At 44.2% G+C, this 18,369-nt stretch overlaps 1 protein-coding gene across 1 annotated transcript in view; it reads left to right on the forward strand.

Moving 5' to 3' along the window:
• Positions 1–8,344: 8,344 nt before the first annotated feature.
• ITGA9 (integrin subunit alpha 9) overlaps positions 8,345–18,369 on the forward strand; it is a 720,867-nt gene continuing 710,842 nt past the window's right edge. The window contains exon 1 of the mRNA XM_069730329.1: positions 8,345–8,666. Coding sequence (XP_069586430.1) covers positions 8,479–8,666 — 188 coding nt within the window. The 5' untranslated portion in view covers positions 8,345–8,478. The remainder of the gene's footprint in view (positions 8,667–18,369) is intronic.

Raw genomic sequence — 18,369 nt, forward strand, 5'->3', positions numbered from 1 at the left:
CATGCCTCTGTATTCAGCCCCCTGAAGTCTGACACTTTGCAGCACCACCTTTCACTGCAATTACTGCTACAATTCTTTTGATGTATATCTCTTACCAGCATTGGGCTGCCATTTTTGCCCATTCTTCCTTGTAAACTAGGTCTAGGTCAGTGAGAATGGATGGAGAACATCTGTGAACAGCAATTTTCAAATCTTGTCACAGATTCACAATGACATTTAGGTCTGGACTTTGACACACAGGTATGCTTTTATCTAAACCTTTCCTTTGTAGTTCTGGCAGTATGTTTAGGGTCATTGTCCTGCTAGAAAGGGAACCTACGCCCCAGTCTCAAGTCTTTTGCAGCCTGTAACAGGTTTTTCTCCAGGATTGTCCTGTATATAGCTCCATAAATCTTGCCATCAACTCTGACCAGCTTCCTTGTCCCTGCTGAAGAAAAGCATCCCTACAGCATATACTGCATCCACCATGTTTGACGGTGGGGATGGTGATTTCAGGGCGATGTGCAGTGTTAGTTTTCCGCCATACATAGCCCTTTGCATTTAGCCCAAAAAGTTCTACTTTGGTCCATCTGACTAGAGTACCCTCTTTCACATGACATGTAGGCGACACAGCTACCTTGTGGAAAAAGGTGCTCATCTTGCTAGGGTCCTTGGAAGCCACTTAATTCACACACGCTGTTTTTTTTAGCTGTACACTTATGCAGGACACCTATTAATGTCGCCAGCATTCACCTTATTTCCGTCATGTGGATACATTTAATTTACACTGCAATAATAATGTTAAAGGTTTTTTTTTTTTTTTAAATTCTTTTTTATGCAAACCACTGCCGCCGAGTGACCAAGCTTTCTCTCCATGATGGCTGTATTATATAATAGATTGCTTAATACTCTGAAGAATGAGTGTAAGAATCCACATGATGAAAAGTATCAAAGAGACGCTGACAAGGAGGCATGCTGGAAATGCTTTCTAGTTTTTTAGTACAAATTCCAGTGGATTACTATGATGTATGTTTTGTAGTGGGATGTAATGAGATTTTAGGAGTGGGCAGTTTTTACACCAGGAATGGGCAGATGATGGCTCGGTACACCAGACCTCTTCTTTAATACAAGAAATAGAAATAATTTGATAAGGTGACCTTAGAAGAATGAAATAAAGAGGAGGTGGCATATTTGTGGAGGATTTTATAAGATTACGATATGATATATTTGTACATATCACTGTGATGCCTTCCTTCCTAAATACTGAATTGAATTTTACACATCCAAAATAAGTCAGCACTCATTCCTGTACATAGAAATGGGTGTAGTGTTCCTACAAAAATTAGCTATAATTTCTCCATTTCTGTGGCTTAAATAATACTAACATATTCTACAGCGATTTACAGAGATAAAATAAGTAACAAACAAAGCACTAAGAAGGACACCACAAAATAAAGCGGGGACTGCTCTTATGAACAGTACTAGGAAAATTATGAGAGAGACTCTGTAAAAACTTGGCCCAACCGCTATATTAAGGGTAAATATGCAAAAAAAAGGTACGCATTTTATACAGTTGTGGCCAAAAGTATTGACACCGCTGCAACTCTGTCAGATAATACTCAGTTTCTTTCTGAAAATGATTGCAATCACAAATTCTTTGGTATCATTATCTTCATTTAATTTGTCTTAAATGAAAAAAACATAAAAGAGAATGAAGCAAAAGGCAAAACATTGATCATTTCACACAAAACTCCAAAAATGGGCCAGACAAAAGTATTGGCCCCCTCAGCCTAATACTTGGTTGCATAACCTTTAGCCAAAATAACTGTGACCAACCGCTTCTGGTAACCATCAATGAGTTTCTTACAATGCTCTGCTGGAATTTTAGACCATTCTTCTTTGGCAAACTGCTCCAGGTCCCTGATATTTGAAGGGTGCTTTCTCCAAACTGCCACTTTTAGATCTCTCCACACGTGTTCTATGGGATTCAGGTCTGGACTCATTGCTGGCCACCTTAGAAGTCTCCAGTGCTTTCTTTCAAACCATTTTCTAGTGCTTTTTGAAGTGTGTTTTGGGTCATTGTCCTGCTGGAAGACCCATGACCTCCGAGGGAGACCCAGCTTTCTTACACTGGGCCCTACATTATGCTGCAAAATTTGTTGGTAGTCTTCAGACTTCATAATGCCATGCACACGGTCAAGCAGTCCAGTGCCAAAGGCAGCAAAGCAACTCCAAAACATCAGGGAACCGCCGCCATGTTTGACTGTAGGGACCGTGTTCTTTTCTTTGAATGCCTCTTTTTTTCTCCTGTAAACTCTATGTTGATGCCTTTGCTCGAAAAGCTCTACTTTTGTCTCATCTGACCAGAGAACATTCTTCCAAAACGTTTTAGGCTTTTTCAGGTAAGTTTTGGCAAACTCCAGCCTGGCTTTTTTATGTCTCGGTGTAATAAGTGGGGTCTTCCTGGGTCTCCTACCATACAGTCCCTTTTCATTCAGACACCGACGGATAGTACGGGTTGACACTGTTGTACCCTCGGACTGCACGGCAGCTTCAACTTGTTTGGATGTTAGTCGAGGTTCTTTATCCACCATCCGCACAATCTTGCGTTGAAATCTCTTGTCAATTTTTCTTTTCCGTCCACATCTAGGGAGGTTAGCCACAGTGCCATGGGCTTTAAACCTCTTGATGACACTGCGCACGGTAGACACAGGAACATTCAGGTCTTTGGAGATGGACTTGTAGCCTTGAGATTGCTCATGCTTCCTCACAATTTGGTTTCTCAAGTCCTCAGACAGTTCTTTGGTCTTCTTTCTTTTCTCCATGCTCAATGTGGTACACACGAGGACAAAGGACAGAGGTTGAGTCAACTTTAATCCATGTCAACTGGCTGCAAGTGTGATTTATTTATTGCCAACACCTGTTAGGTGCCACAGGTAAGTTACAGGTGCTGTTAATTACACAAATTAGAGAAGCATCACATGATTTTTCTAACAGTGCCAATACTTTTGTCCACTCCCTTTTTTATGTTTGGTGTGGAATTATATCCAATTTGGCTTCAGGACAATTCTTTTTGTGTTTTTTCATTGAAGACAAATTAAATGAAGATAATAATACCAAAGAATTTGTGATTGCAATCATTTTCAGGAAGAAACTGAGTATTATCTGACAGAATTGCAGGGGTGTCAATACTTTTGGCCACAACTGTAGATGATTTCTATAACTACACTGTATAGAAACAAACAAAATACACACAGCCACTTGTGTCTGACGCTGATGTGGTCCAATAACCCTACATGAGCCCCTCCACATGGTATATTTGGTTTCCCTGTTAGTATTGGTAGCTATTTACACCTTCCCATCACGTCTCAACTTTATTCAGCATTTGCAGGAGGCCTTTTCTATGCATATTTCAATGCATTTTTCATTTCCTCTATATGTTTGGTCATATTAGACTATAATAACTGTGCATTCTTTGCGACAGCAGTGGTTTTATACCCTGTACCCATATTGTGGCGTTTCATGTGGGGGATGTTTGACTGCATCAGGGTCATACGCGATTGGTTGTTTACATGGTTGTTTATGCTATTTTGCTTTTATTTTTGTCTCTATATCGTGCGGCTTTGTCAATAACATGTATTTTTTTCATATTTCCAGTGATTATTGGGTGTGCCATGTTATTGGAGCGTATCTCTTTCCTATGTCCATGTGCAGCCTTTGCCCAAAAGGACCTAATTTCTCTTTCTCAAACACACTATTAACCCCTTAAGGACCAGGGGTATTTTCCTTTTTGCGTTTCTGTTTTTCGCTTTCCTTCTTCCCAGAGCTATAACTTTGTTATTTTCCCTCAATATGGCCATGTGAGGGTTTGGTTTTTGCAGAACAAATTGTATTTTTCAATAACACCATTGATTTTACCAAATAGTGTACAGGAATATGGGGAAAAAATTCAAAGTGCGGTGAAATTGCAAAAAAAGTGCAATTCCACTATTGTTTTTAGCTTTTTTTTTAACCATGTCCACTAAATGACATGATGATTCTCCAGGTCGTTATGAGTTTGGAGATACCAAACACATATAGGATCTTTTTCTGTTTAAGTGGTGAAAAAAAAATCTGCTGTGTGTAGCAGAAATGTTCACATGCTATGAGTGCCGACTGCTGGGTGGCGCTCATAGCAATCCGCCATCGACATCCACATGGATCTCCTGCAGCCCATTGACGATCTGCAGTCATGTGACATGGGTGCCGATGGGCGGGATTAGTGACACGCTTTCCACGCATGCATGTTAAATGCTGTTGTCCGAGATTGACATTAATATGTTAACAGCCATGGGGGGATCATGAAACCACAGCAAATCCTGAACATGGGAACGTACCCTTAGTGGTTGTGTATGCTATTCATCCACTTTTACTACTTTTTGAGGGAATAATGGGAAATAAGCATTTTTCCAGTTGTTTTTGCTATATGTATATTTTTATAAACACTTTTGCAATATGTTTTTAACTCTAAAGCTCTCAAAATTTCCCGATTTTTTAAGTCACCAGGAACTTTACAATGTGATCAGATGATAGTTTATATGATGCTTTGGTATACACTCCAGGTCATGGCGGTCCGATGGGCGTCGCGGTCCGGGTCCGGCACTTCCCATCTTCTTACGATGATGTCCTCTTCTTGTTTTCCTGCCGCGGCTCCTGCGCAGGCGTACTTTGTCTGCCCTGCCGAGAAAGGTCAGAGATGCCCGGCGCCTGTGCACTGCAGGGACTGCCCTTGGGTGAGTATAATATAACCTGTTTTTCTTACCCTTCAGGTTACATCGGGGGCTTATCTACAGCATTACAGAATGCTGTAGATAAGCCCCTGATGCCGGTGGACTTAGCTCATATACGATTTTTGGGCTGACAGATTCCCTTTAACGCACCAAACTAATAGAAAAGCAACTCTGTGGCATCCCCAGGGAATATAGAACTTTGAAACATTTTTTTAATAAAACAAATGTGACAAATAAAGCGATCCTCCATTACTTCCATGTGCTGTGGGATACAAAGGACAAGGAAGGCATGGATTACCTACCATTGCACTCTCCATGCCAATGTGGTGGTCATCTTGAATGTAGGAGGAAAAGAACACCAATATGAGCAGAAGAGGCAGCGGCAGGCAAACAGAAGGCACCATGTAGGGTAATGATACAGTCCCACACTGGAGGGTAGTTTTAACTTTTTACTACCGCAGACCACCAGGCATGTAACTATTAACCCCTCCTAACCCACCACCACAATACAACTGCAGTCTGCTGGCCCATTTCAGAGGTAGCACTGTTGCTTATGGGGGGGGGGCTATCTGCTGCCCTGAGTATGTCTTTGACCTCTATCATTGCTTGTGTTTAGATGTGGGTTGTGTAAAGCATTGCTCATTATCTGCACACTAACTTTGGACTGAGCCTGCGAGGACATTCCTATAGAGCACGTGTATGGGAATGGCTGGACACTGATGGGCTTGTACAGTAGCTTAGGTTATTTTGCACATTAAGGCCTTTTTCACACGTCCATGTCTCCAGTACGTGTGGTGACAGTTTTCACATGTACCGGAGACACATACTCATGTAGACCCATTCAAATGAATGAGTCTGTACACGTCAGTGTGTTTCCACGGACCATGTGTCCGTGTGCCCCACAAGTAGACAAGTCCGTTTTTTACCGTCAGCACGGACGGAAAAACGTCCCGCACACGCGCACACGGAGAACACACATTGATGTCCTCCATGTGACATGCATCGGCACCAGGGAAGAAGCGTAACAGGAAGCGCTGTTCCATGGCAGCAGGTGCTGAAGACTGCTCTCATCATTCTCCCCTGCTCTGCGGGAAATCTGCGCAAGCAGAGGAGAATGATTAGAGTTATAATAAAGTTCGAACGATGGCAGCAGGTGGGGGCTTTTGGGACTCTTACTCCCATCATCCGACACCTGCTGCCGCTAATAACAGTGACAGCAGGAGCAGATGATGGGTGTATTCCTCAGCCACCGCCTGCGATATAACTAAATGAATGTAAAACCTGGCGTGGGTTCTCCCCTATTTTCTTGAACCAACCAGGCAAAACTCACAGCTGGGGGCTGCAACCCTCAGCTGTCAGCTTCAGCAAGGTTGGTTATCAAGAATAGAGGGGTCCCCACACAGTTTTTTTTAGATTATTTAAATAATTTTTAAAAAACGGCGTGGGGTCCCCCCAATTTTTGACAACCAGCCTTGCTAAAGCTCACAGCTGAGGGCTGGTATTCTCAGGCTGGTAAGGGGCCATTGATATAGCCCCCCAGCCTAAAAACAGCAGCCCACAGCTGCCCAGAAAAGACGCATCTATTAGATGCGCCAATTCTGGTACTTTGCCCAGCTCTTCCCACTTGCCCTGTAGTGGTGGCAAGTGGGGTTAATATTTGTGAGGTTGATGTCACCTTTGTATTGTCAGGTGACATCAAGCCCACGGCTCAGTAATGGAGAGGTGTCTATAAGACACCACCCCATTACTAATCCTATAGTTATATGTTAAATTAAGACACAGCCAGAATAAAATTCTTTATTTGAAAAAATTACATAGATTCCTTTAATATTCTAAATTAAACCATACTTACAACCTCACCCAATTCCCCGAAGCCATCGATCACCTATAATAAAAATAAAATAAAACAGAGTAAGTAGGAAGAGCCGGGCAAAGCGCCAGAATTGGCGCATCTAATATATGTGCCTTTTCTGGGGGCTGCTGTTTTTAGGCTGGGGGGCCTATATCAATGGCCCATTTCCAGCCTGAGAATACCAGCCCCCAGCTGTGAGCTTTAGCAAGGCTGGTTGTCAAAAATGGGGGGGACCCCTCAAGACTTTTTAAAAATTATTTATTTAAATAATTAAAAAAAAAACCAGTGTGTGGACCCCTCTATTCTTTATAACCTTTCTGAATCTGACAGCTGAGGGTTGCAGCCCTCAGCTGTGAGTTTTGTCTGGTTGGTTCAAGAAAATAGATGCGAACCCACATCGGGTTTTTCATTCATTTATTTCATTAGTTCGCAGGCGGCGGCTGAGGAATACCCCTATCATCCACTCCTGTGTCACTGTTATTAGCGGCAGCAGGTGTCAGATGATTGGAGTAAGAGTCCCAAAAGCCCCCAACTGCTGTCCTCATTCGGACTTTAATATAACTCTCAGCATTCTCCTCTGCTCGCACCGATCGCCAGCAGAGCAGGGGAGAATGATGAGAGCCGTCTTCAGCACCTGTCGCCGGGGAACAGCATTTATTGTAGCGCTTCTTCCCCGGCTGCCGTCCGTGTGGTACTGATGCGGCACACGGGTGGCACTCGGTTGCCACACGTGTGCCACAAGTATTACATTCACAACATACGGACACTCGGACACGGATATCTCCGATACTGGTTTTTCCAGTATCGGAAATAAACGGATGCGTGAAACCGGCCAAAATACTGTTTTTAAAGGCGAGTAAACCTGAACTTTGAAGCAGATGAGAAACTGATATACTGTCGATGTCATATATGTATGTGGTGCTGCCCTGTGGATGATTGCAGTACCATGACAGGGGCGGCCATACAATCAGTGCAACCTGGGCCGCCACACAGAGACCCAAAAGGTAAGAGGGCCCACTTCCACTTCCAAAACAGGTGACATTGTGTATTTCGAGGAGCTATAGGACTGCAAAGGGCCCATATATTGTTCTTGCACAGGAGCCCTCTTCTGTGTCCACTCCTATACTATGATGTACTCAGGGCCAGGCTGGCCATCAGGCAATTCCGGCAAATGCCAGAAGGGCCTGTCTGGTCATGGGCTGCCTTGTCTGCTACGTTAATAGAATCGGTGTTCTCAAGACACCCATACTGTTAAGAGTTGTGATGGAGCACAAAGTCGCTGACTCCATCACTTACCCCAGTAGCCCACAGGTACCATTAGAAATATTGGTCTTGTAGTAAATCTTCCTTTCCTCTATCCAGGGTAATATTAGTAATACATCCCATCTGGTTCATGGGGACAGGGACACCATGGGCCTGTGTGGTTTCAAATGCCAGGACTGAATTAGCCCCAGTCCGTACCTGGATGTACTTGTTTTCCTAAAATGACTAGTAATTGCTGCTAAAATGATCACCTACACATTGTGAGTCATAGATTTGCATTGTTGCGAATCTTTGTCTCCTTTCTACTCTTCGGGCCATCCATAGTGCTGCCCAGAACACATTATTGATAGCTTGTGAAGCGCTCCCCATGCACTACCCCACATCCTCCACCAGATGGCGCCCGTGCCGCAGGAGATTCCCGCAGAAGTCTTCCCCGAGTTCTTCACTCCTCCACTCCCTCCCAGGACGGACCCCCCGCTCCAGTGCCCGGTAGTTCTGGTGAGAGGAGCCCGGTGAGAAGTCGCCCTCTCTCCACAACTCTGCCCTTTGGAGACATCATTGCGTTATTGGCATCTTTCCCCCGTAGCGCGGAGTTAGATAAAGCTGAGCAGTTGGATGTTACCCGGGATGATGGCTGCAGGACCACGGGGCACGGCTGCCCATGAAGTGCTGCTCGCTCTGCTTTCCTGCAGTTTGGCGAGTGCCTACAACATAGATCTGGATCACCCCGTGCTCTTCCATGGTCCCAATGGCTCTTTCTTTGGCTATGCGGTTCTGGAGCATCACCATGATGATACGAGATGGTAAGATGATGGTTTCCTGGTCACACATCCCTGGGCTGGTGCCCACCTAGTGTGCCCACCTAGTGTGCCGGCGGCTGCCACATTCACACCTGGTGTTCACGTGCACATAGCACTTTGAGAGCTAGGAGCACTCTGACAACCCTGACACAGGCTCAGCTCGCTGCCCTTGCTGACAACCAAGGCAAATGGCTAGTTGGCACCTTCCCTGGCACTCAGAACCTGAGGCACACAAGGAATAGCATTGAGAAACATAGGATGAGACCCCTTGATACCTTTTACTTTCTTACCCTCATGTCTCTTTAGAGTTGTCTAATAATTGTCCTCCTCTCAGTAGTTGTAATGTCTGATACTGAGACCCTCCTGCAGTCACTGCAAGTAATCGTGCGCCAAGTTATTCAGTATTACTGGCAAATGGCAGCACGGTCAACCTTCAGGTATTTAGGAATGGGCATATCTTTTAGGAATGGGCATGTCTGCCCGATTCATCCATTGTATTTTTTTCTTCTTTGGTCTTGTGATATTTGTTGAGATATATATATCTATATATCTATATAGATATATATATATATATATATATATATATATATATATAGATATATATATATATATCTTGTCCAGAAAGATGAAGGCAGCACTCCAGTAGAAAAAATAAGAGTATTTTATTGGCCCATGTGCGACGTTTCAGTCCAAGGTGTGGACCTTTCTCAAGCTTGAGAAAGGTCTACACCTTGGACTGAAACGTCGCACATGGGCCAATAAAATACTCTTATTTTTTCTACTGGAGTGCTGCCTTCATCTTTCTGGACAATAGCATGAGGTTTGGTATATACCTGGAAGGATTTTTTGCACCCTCTGTCTTCTTTTGGTGCTGCTTTTTGTTTTCTTTTTCTATATATATATATATATAGAATATATATATACACAGAACACATATAAAATAGACTTTGAAAAAGTTTTGAATTGAAAAGAATTGGGCTTAAAAGAAGAACAGGAGAAAAAAACACCAAAAAACAGAGAAAAAAGGCTGATATGTAATTATGAATTGGTCCCGTGGTCCCCTGGAGTAGATGTCAGGGGCTTCAGTGCACTTCGTCTTGAGCGTCCGTGGACATGGTGCAGCCACTTAATGGCGTCGCGGTGGCAGTGATGCACAGGTTCTTCTCTCAGGGACCAAACTTCAGAATACTGATAATGTGTGAGTGTGTACACTGCATGTTTCCAATACTTTTATAGAAAGTTGGAAAGCCCCTTTATTGTTTTAAGAAGGCTCCTTGTGTGCAGACATTGCGGTGGCTGGAGGTGTCTGATTCCACGTTGTCTGAGTGTCTTGTATGGCCACGAGCAGGGCTGGACTGGCCATTGGGCAATTCTGGCAAATGCCAGAAGGGCCTGTCTGGCCATGGGCTGTCTTGTCTGCTAAGTTGTTATCAGAAGCGGTGTTCTCAAGACACTCATACTGTTAAGAGTTTCGACAAAGCACAAAGTCACTGACTATCACCCCAGCAGGTCAGTGGAATCATTAGAAATATTGGTCTTGTAGTAAATCTTCCTTTCCTCCATCCAGGGTAATATTAGTAATATATCCAATCTGGTTCATGCGGACGGGGACAACATGGGCCTGTGTGATTTCAAATGCCAGGACTGAATTTCAGCCCGAGTCCGTACCTGGCCACGAGACAGTGGGTGATAGGAGCTGCTCCAGCATCTCTTCTCAGATTTCCTTCCTCTGCTCTGCGCTCCTGAAGCTGTGGGAGTTTTCTGCTTATTGTGGAGACTTGTTCTGTAAATGTTCTTTACCAGCATCGGGTGTTGGAACATCTCATCATAAAGAAGCACGCCAGAGTGTCAGAGAAACTTCCTGAGTGCTGCAGACCAGTGGCATACAGAAGAGCGGGTGACTGGGTCTATACCCCTCCTATGAGGACAGTAGCACTGGGTACCTAAACCAAAGTATGAATATACTATGCACCACTTCCCCAGTTATCATCATTAAGGAGTTTGGGGCAGATTTCTAGTGTAAAACACCTTAAAAAGTTTCAAAATTGTTCTGCAATGAAAGTGCAAAAATACTGCAACTTTTGGTGTTTTCACGCCTGTCCTGTCTAGTTTTACCAAAATTGGCAGTGCTAATTCAGGAGCGTTTACACTTTGGTGGTGTAAATTTTGCCAGAAATGTAGGTGCACGGCACTTATAAGCTATAGAATTAGACCCATCTTACTCCACCATGTCCTTTCATTAACACTGGTTTGTACAATACCAGTATTAAAGGGGTTCTCAAGGGAATAGAAAAAATAAACTAGCGTAAATGTCATTCAAAATAAATCCCGAAATGCATTTAATTATCAAATGACAATCCTTTGTCTAGAGAAGTAATTAGTATAGAATTATAATGGCTGTCACATTGCTACTCTGAAACCCTTCCTAGAATGCTAGGACTGATGTCAGTGAGTATGTGCAGTAGGAAGTGCCTTATGTTGTTATCCAGAAAGACAGGGCACACAGCAGTGTGAGCTGAGGTATGGCTTCTGAGGTAAGAGGAGGCCGCTCACACTGCTCTCCACTATGGCTGCTGAGGTAAGAGGAGGCCGCTCACACTGCTCTCCACTATGGCTGCTGAGGTAATAGGAGACCGCTCATACTGTTCTCGTCTATGGCTGCTGAGGTAAGAATAGGCCGGTCACACTGCTGTCCACTATGGCTGCTGAGGTAAGAGGTGTTGCACGCTGTTCTTTACTATAGCTGCTGAGGTAAGAGGAGGCCGCTCATACTACTCACCACTATGGGTGATGAGGACCCATAGTGGAGAGCAGTGTTAGTGACCTCCTCTTACCTCAGCAGCCATCGTGGAGAGCAGTGTGAGCAGCCTATTTTTACCTCAGCAGCCATAGTGGAGAGCGATGTGAGCCGCCTCTTACCTCAGCATCCATAGTAGAGAGCAGTGTGAGCGGGCTCTTACCTCAGCACCCTTAGTGGAGAGCGGTGTGAGCGGCCTCCTGGTACCTCAGCACCCATAGTAGAGAGCAGTGTGAGTGGTCTCTTACCTCAGCACCCATAGTGGAGAGCAGTACGAGCAGCTTCTTACCTCAGCACCTATAGTGGAGAGCAGTGTGAGTGGCCTCTTACCTCAGCACCTATAGTGAAGAGCAGTGCGAGCAGCTTTTTACCTCAGGACCTATAGGTGAGAGCAGTGTGAGCAGCCTCTTCTTACCTCAGGAGCCAGAGTGGAGACTAGTGTGAGCAGCCTCTTCTTACCTCAGGAGCCATAGTAGACAGCTGTGTGAGCAGCCTTTTACTTCAGGAGCCATAGTGGACAGCAGTGGGAGCAGCCTCTTCTTGCCTCAGGAGCCATAGTGGACAGCAGTGTGAGCAACCTCTTCTTACCTCAGGAGCCATTGTGGACAGCAGTGGGAGCAGCCTCTTCTTACCTCAGGAGCCATAGTGGACAGCAGTGTGAGCAGCCTCTTCTTACCTAAGGAGCCATAGTGGACAGCAGTGTGAGCAACCTCTTCTTACCTCAGGAGCCATAGTAGCAGTGTGAGCAGCGTCTTCTTAACCTCAGGAGCAATAGTGGACAGCATTGTGAGTGCCTCTTCTTACCTCAGGAGCCATAGTGGACAGCAGTGTGAGCAGCGTCTTCTTACCTCAGGAACCATAGTGGACAGCATTGTGAGCAGCCTCTTCTTACCTCTGGAACCATAGTGGAAAGCAGTGTGAGCAGCCTCTTCTTACCTCAGGAGCCATAGTGGACAGCATTGTGAGCAGCCTCTTCTTACCTCAGGAGCCACAGTGGACAGCATTGTGAGGAGCCTCTTCCCTCAGCACCTCAGGTATCTCAAGTAGTATTAGTGGAGCACCACTTCCTATGTATGAAGAAAGGTGGAGCTTCCTACTGCACATGCTCACAGCCACCTGACCTAACACTCTAGGACAGGTTTCCTTCAGAGAAACAAGGAGGCAGCCATTTTAATTCTAAAGTGATTACTTCCCTAGAGAAAAAAATTGTAATTTGTTAATTAAAACACAACTCCATAATTTTTTTTTATTTCAGCGCTGGAGTGGTGCTACTTTTGTAAGTTCCTTGTAACTAATATCATACTCATCACCCACCACCTTCAGCTGTTCCCTGCTCCGCTCCAGTCCAATGTTACCATCTTGTGACCCCAACTTCTGACTGACCAGAAGTCAGAGGTAACGATCCCAAGCTCTCAATGTAAGTCTATGGGAGCCTCGCTCTGCTCTCATTCTAGCTCTCGTAGATTTGTATTAAAAAGTGACCTCCAGCTTGCCCAGCAAACACTGGAGTGATCCGGAAGGTCACAAAATGCTGGAGACCGACCTGACTGCACCGATAAAGGATGAAGACCACAGCTGGTGAGTATAAGACTCGGAGCAGATAACTTAGATTTGTGGCACCTCCCCAGGGCTGCAATAAAAAGAAAAAGCTGGAGTGATGATTTAAATGTATTTAGGAATTTATTTATACTGACATTTCTTTAAATTATTTTACTTTTTTCTATTCCCACAGAACGCCTTTAATGAATTGGGCCCTTAGTCTAATGATGCACCAAATTTTTGAAGCATCATAACCACTTTCACACTAAAGCCTTGATTTAGTAGGATGTTTTCACCATAATCCTGTTGTAAAATACATTGCTATGTTGCAACTTTTGGAGTTTTTATGCTGGTTTCGGCCAGCTATCCCATAGTGGGCGAAGGTGGGAATGGGCCCTACAAAGCCCCCATAGCAAATGTATCATAAGTTACTTCACAATTTGGCATAAATGACTCCAGAGTGTACACCAGCCCCTGGCAGAGGCACCAGACGCTTGTAAGATGCTCCAAATTGATTAAGAGGTGCCCAACTATTAATGAATTTATCTCATCTTAGTCCAGCGGTGTTTTCATTAAGACTGAAGGAAACAACACCAGTCTTAATGAATCTGGCCCCAATAAGTATTAGACAGTGTTGGTGACTATGCCCTAGTGTGGTTTCTGCAGTATATACATGATTTTCTGGAAAAAAAAATCTTGCACATGTAAATTTACTCTACTGAAAACTGGCAAGTCATATAAATGAACCAAACCTAATGTCTTCTGCCCCCTCATGTAGCCCCCCATGTTGGACACTCACAGGGTTCCAGGACTCTGAGACATTCATTTCCAGTTGTGAAGCCAGTACCTGGTAGATAGCTATCTCTGTGGGACAGTTTTATAGAATATACTTTTTTATATGGTCTTTTTCCAAGGAGCAAGATTCACACAGGAAAGTTACAGTCATGGTGTGATGGAGGAGCTGCATTCCAGCATGCATCGTGTCCCCATCATGACTGAAATTCAATCTGCACTGGTATGTGTTCACGGCTAGATCACATGAATTAGTCATGTCTCGACTGCTTGCTTTGGATGCACCTAGTGAACAGCAGGATGGCCAAAATTCATGGAGAACTATGACTGTATACACTAAACTATCTGTGGACCAGGCCTTGCCCTCTTTCGGATATAACTTGGCCTGGCTGGGCGGCTCACAAGTAATCTTCATAGCTGCATGCACAAGGTCTCATATGACATCCCGGCCCCGAGTGCTATATGTGAATGGCCAAGCTGTATTGTGAAAATCACGGTATGGAAAATGCAGGCAGCGGGGGGCCGGCTTGTGTGTGCTCTGCATATGATACATGCCAATCCCCCCTTCTAAAACCTCTGCATACACAATAGAAATAACACCTATCCCTGAATTACAGAAGGAAAAGGACTGGAAATGTTATAATATAAGCAAACAATAATAATACACAGCAGGAAGGTGGGATGGTTTATCAGTGTATCCCATAAACAACATTTATAACCATAAGAACAGGGGTGCCTAAGTGGTCTGCATGAACAGATCGGTAGTGCTCTTGTTTGACCATCACTTCATCCGCTGAATACAGGAATGATATCATAATAATCATAATATGTTGATGATCTATTTTTAGGGAAGGTGATCAATATCAGATTGGTGGGGACCTGGTACACCTACTAAATAGCTGCTCCAAGCTCTGGTAGGGATGGCTGGATGTGAACACTGAACAGAGATGTAATACACAGCTCCATTCAATATATAGAGGGCCCCCGCGTACTGCCCCTATTCTGTTAGGAGATGTTCTGCAGTACCCAGCAACAGCCGCTGCACATTACCATTCCATACATTATTTTCAGCCAGCCGTCACCGCCAGAGCTTGTAAGAGCTGATCAGTCGGGGTGCCAGGTATCGTACCCCACTGATCTGATATTGGTCACCTATTCCTAGGTGATCAGTACACTGTGATAGAATAATCCCATTAAGGGATAGACAGTTTGGACGCATCTGCACAGGGGCCGGCACAAGATGTTCTTTATACAGATGGGGCTCTATATTCATAGACACCATGATATTGTCAATGTGCATCATTAATGGATTTTCTTCTTTATCCTGCTTGCTCACAAAATACTAGATGTATTGCTGACTGAGCCATTGAAAACTTTGTATTTAGTCCCACCATTTTTCAGTGACTTGCTAACATGAACATAGTTTGTGGTTTGCTAGTACAGTCCTAGGCACAATTCTGCGCTGTCTCTACAAGCTTTGTGGTATGGTCCAGCTTCTTAAACTCTTTTTGGAAAGTTGAGACATTGCATTGTTATTGTTCCAACTGGTAGAGATCGATATGATAATGATGATATTAGTAGGAGCCTATTATGTATTATCTGAAGTTTCAAACAAATATAAAGACAAGGCTGAGCTTTTGGGGTTGGGGACCACTGTTTGGGAAGTATCTAGATTATAAGAGTTGAATGAATTTTATAGCTTTAGTCTCTGGCAGTGTCCCATGTTAATCAGCTATTAGCAATAATTTATTTTCTTCACCGTATGGCTTTGCTATATTATTCTGTTTCATAAAATGCACCATAATATAGGACTGCACCACATAACGGAAGCTGAAAACCGGATCCGTTCAATCCGGTTGGCATCCGTTTTATCTGTTTTTTTCATCCGGTTTTTGAAGGATCCGGTTTTTAAAAACGTCCCTGGGAGGCTCCAAAAGGTGATTGGCCCCCTGAAAACTATATATACAGTGTTCCTACAGCCCATCAAGTGTTTGGAGAGAAAGATGGATGTCGTTATTGCGAATATTCTGAAGATCTACGTGGATTTCACTGTGGAGGCGAATCGCTTGAAAACAATTGTTCTGGAGAAGGAGCGAGAGAGACAACGCATCATGCGTTGTGGATCCACCCCATCACTGCACAGACAATGACACGTGGGGTGTTTTCTACACTGTACATGGAGCTATGAGGAGACCCAGATACATTTTTCTCATATGTGCGGATGAAAGCGGAGAACTTTGATCTTTTGACCGAATTGGACATCTAATCCGAAGGAGTGATACTTATTGCCAATTCTCTATTTCACTGGCGGAGCGTCTGATGGTCACTCTTCGGTAAGCCATTTTTATTGTATCTCCTCCTGTAAAGCACACTTTAATGTTTTTGCTGGTGTTTTTTTAGAATACTTTTTAGTGATTTTTTTTTATAATATCTCCTACTGCCTTTATAACTAATGTTATTGCTGTGATTTTGTAGTAATTTTTGCCTTACTTTTATTCACAGATTCCTTGCAATTGGAGAATCCCTTTCGTCACTATATTTCCAGTTCAGACTGGGAATTTCCACCATTTCCGGAATTGTCAAGCACACTTGCCGTGCACTGTGGGACTCTTTGCATGGTGAATTTATACCACATTCCACAATGGAGAGTTGGTTGGAAGTAGCCGAGAAATTCCAGCAAGTGTGTTAGTTTCCCAATTGCTTGGGGACAGTGGCCGGGAAATATATCTGTATCGTGAAACCGGCTGGTTCTGGCTCGGAATATTTCAACTATAAAAAATACTTCTCCATTGTGCTGATGGCCATCGCCGATGCGCAGTACAAATTTATAGCAGTGGATATTGGGGCGTATGGCCGCTCAAATGATTCCCAAGTTTTCAAACTGTCTGCAATGGGGCGTCATTTGTATGGAAACACCTTTCAATTTCCCCTTCCCCCTCAAGACCACTGCCTCAAACCTCTGGGCCAACAATGCCTTTTGTTTGTGTTGGCGATGAAGCGTTCCAACTATCGGAACACCCTACTGAAACCCTACTCCAGCAGTGGATTAACGCAAACTAAAATAATTTTTAACTACAGTCTCACACGCGCATGGAGAATGGTGGAGTGCGCTTTTGGGATTTTGACCGCAAAATGGAGAGTTCTATTGACAGCTATAAACTTGAAGACTGACACTGTTGACGAGGTGGTGAAAGCGTGTGTTGTCCTGCACAATTATGTGATATGCAAGGAACAGATTTCCAGTGAAGACCACTCATAAGAAACCACCTTGCCGGATTATCACAACATTACATATAGAAGTTCTGTTGCAGTTTCCTGAATGAGGGACCAATTCGCAGAATACTTTTTTCACCTGAAGGAAGAGTAGACTGGCAGGATGAGCGAGTTTGAACAATTTGTCTTGGACCTTGTAACCGTATTTTTCCATATAGTACCCAAGTTGTGTACCGGTTTGTGTTTCCGCCTAAGTATTTAGCCTTTAATACCAAATTTGTTTACCGGTTTGTGTTGTACCCAAAGTATTTTACCTTCTTTTACCCAAATTGTGTACCTGTTTGGGTTGTACCCAAAGTATTTTACTTTCCCCAAGTTGTGTACCTGTTTGGATTGTACCCAAAGAATTTTACCTCTAACTAATAAACCTTGTTTTACCCAACGTATTTAACTATACCTTATAAATAAAATACAAATTTGGTTTAAACAAAATAGTTTTATTAAATATTTTTTTGCAAAACAAAAATAAACTTTTATAACTTTGAATAAGTCGGGGTGGAGATATTGCTGGAGGGGCTGTCAGATCAGGACACTTCGACAGTGGGCGTGTAGAGAGAGGAATGTGTTGGTGGTGGTTGTGAAGGATCAGTAGGTAGCGATGAAGGGGTGGAGAAAGAAAGTGAATGGGTAAACAGGAAACTGGGAGTTGGATTGGGAATTTGGTATGATGGAGTGGTGTAGCTGATAGATTGGGAGGCAGAAGAGGTGATGGGTGGAGAAGAGGAGTGGGTTAGTGACATGATGGGTGAAGGAGACTGGTGGTAGTGGGCAGGGAGAGGAGGTGCAGAAGATGTTGGGAACTGGTATGGGGCGGCATGTTCGTACTGGTCAGGTCGGTGTGATGGGGCACGGGCGGGATGCTGGTACTGCTCTGGATGGTGGGACGGGGCACGGGTAGGATGCTGGTACTGGTCAGGATGGTGGGATGGGGCACGGGCACGATGTTGGTAATGGTCAGGATGGTGGAACATGGCACGGGCATGATGTTGGTAATGGTCAGGATGCTGGGATGGGGCATGGGCAGGATGCTGGTACAGGTCAGGAGGATGGTAGTGGCTGGAGAGAGGGACAGTGGCTGGAGGGGGGGCAGGTGCAGGAGGGGGGCAGGTGTGGTGGCTTGGGAGGTAACGAGCGCTAGAGCAGACTGGCATGATTCCATTACTTGCATCTGGAGATAGCTTTTCCATGCGCTCGAGTACCGACCGGAAGAAAGTGTGGTTCGGTGACTGACTTGCCTCTGAATGCATCCGTAGCAGAAGTGTATGCAACTCGAGAATGCCTTTATTTATCAAATTGAAACCTGCA

Source organism: Ranitomeya imitator, chromosome 6, assembly GCF_032444005.1.
Source record: "Ranitomeya imitator isolate aRanImi1 chromosome 6, aRanImi1.pri, whole genome shotgun sequence".
Taxonomy (NCBI): domain Eukaryota; kingdom Metazoa; phylum Chordata; class Amphibia; order Anura; family Dendrobatidae; genus Ranitomeya; species Ranitomeya imitator.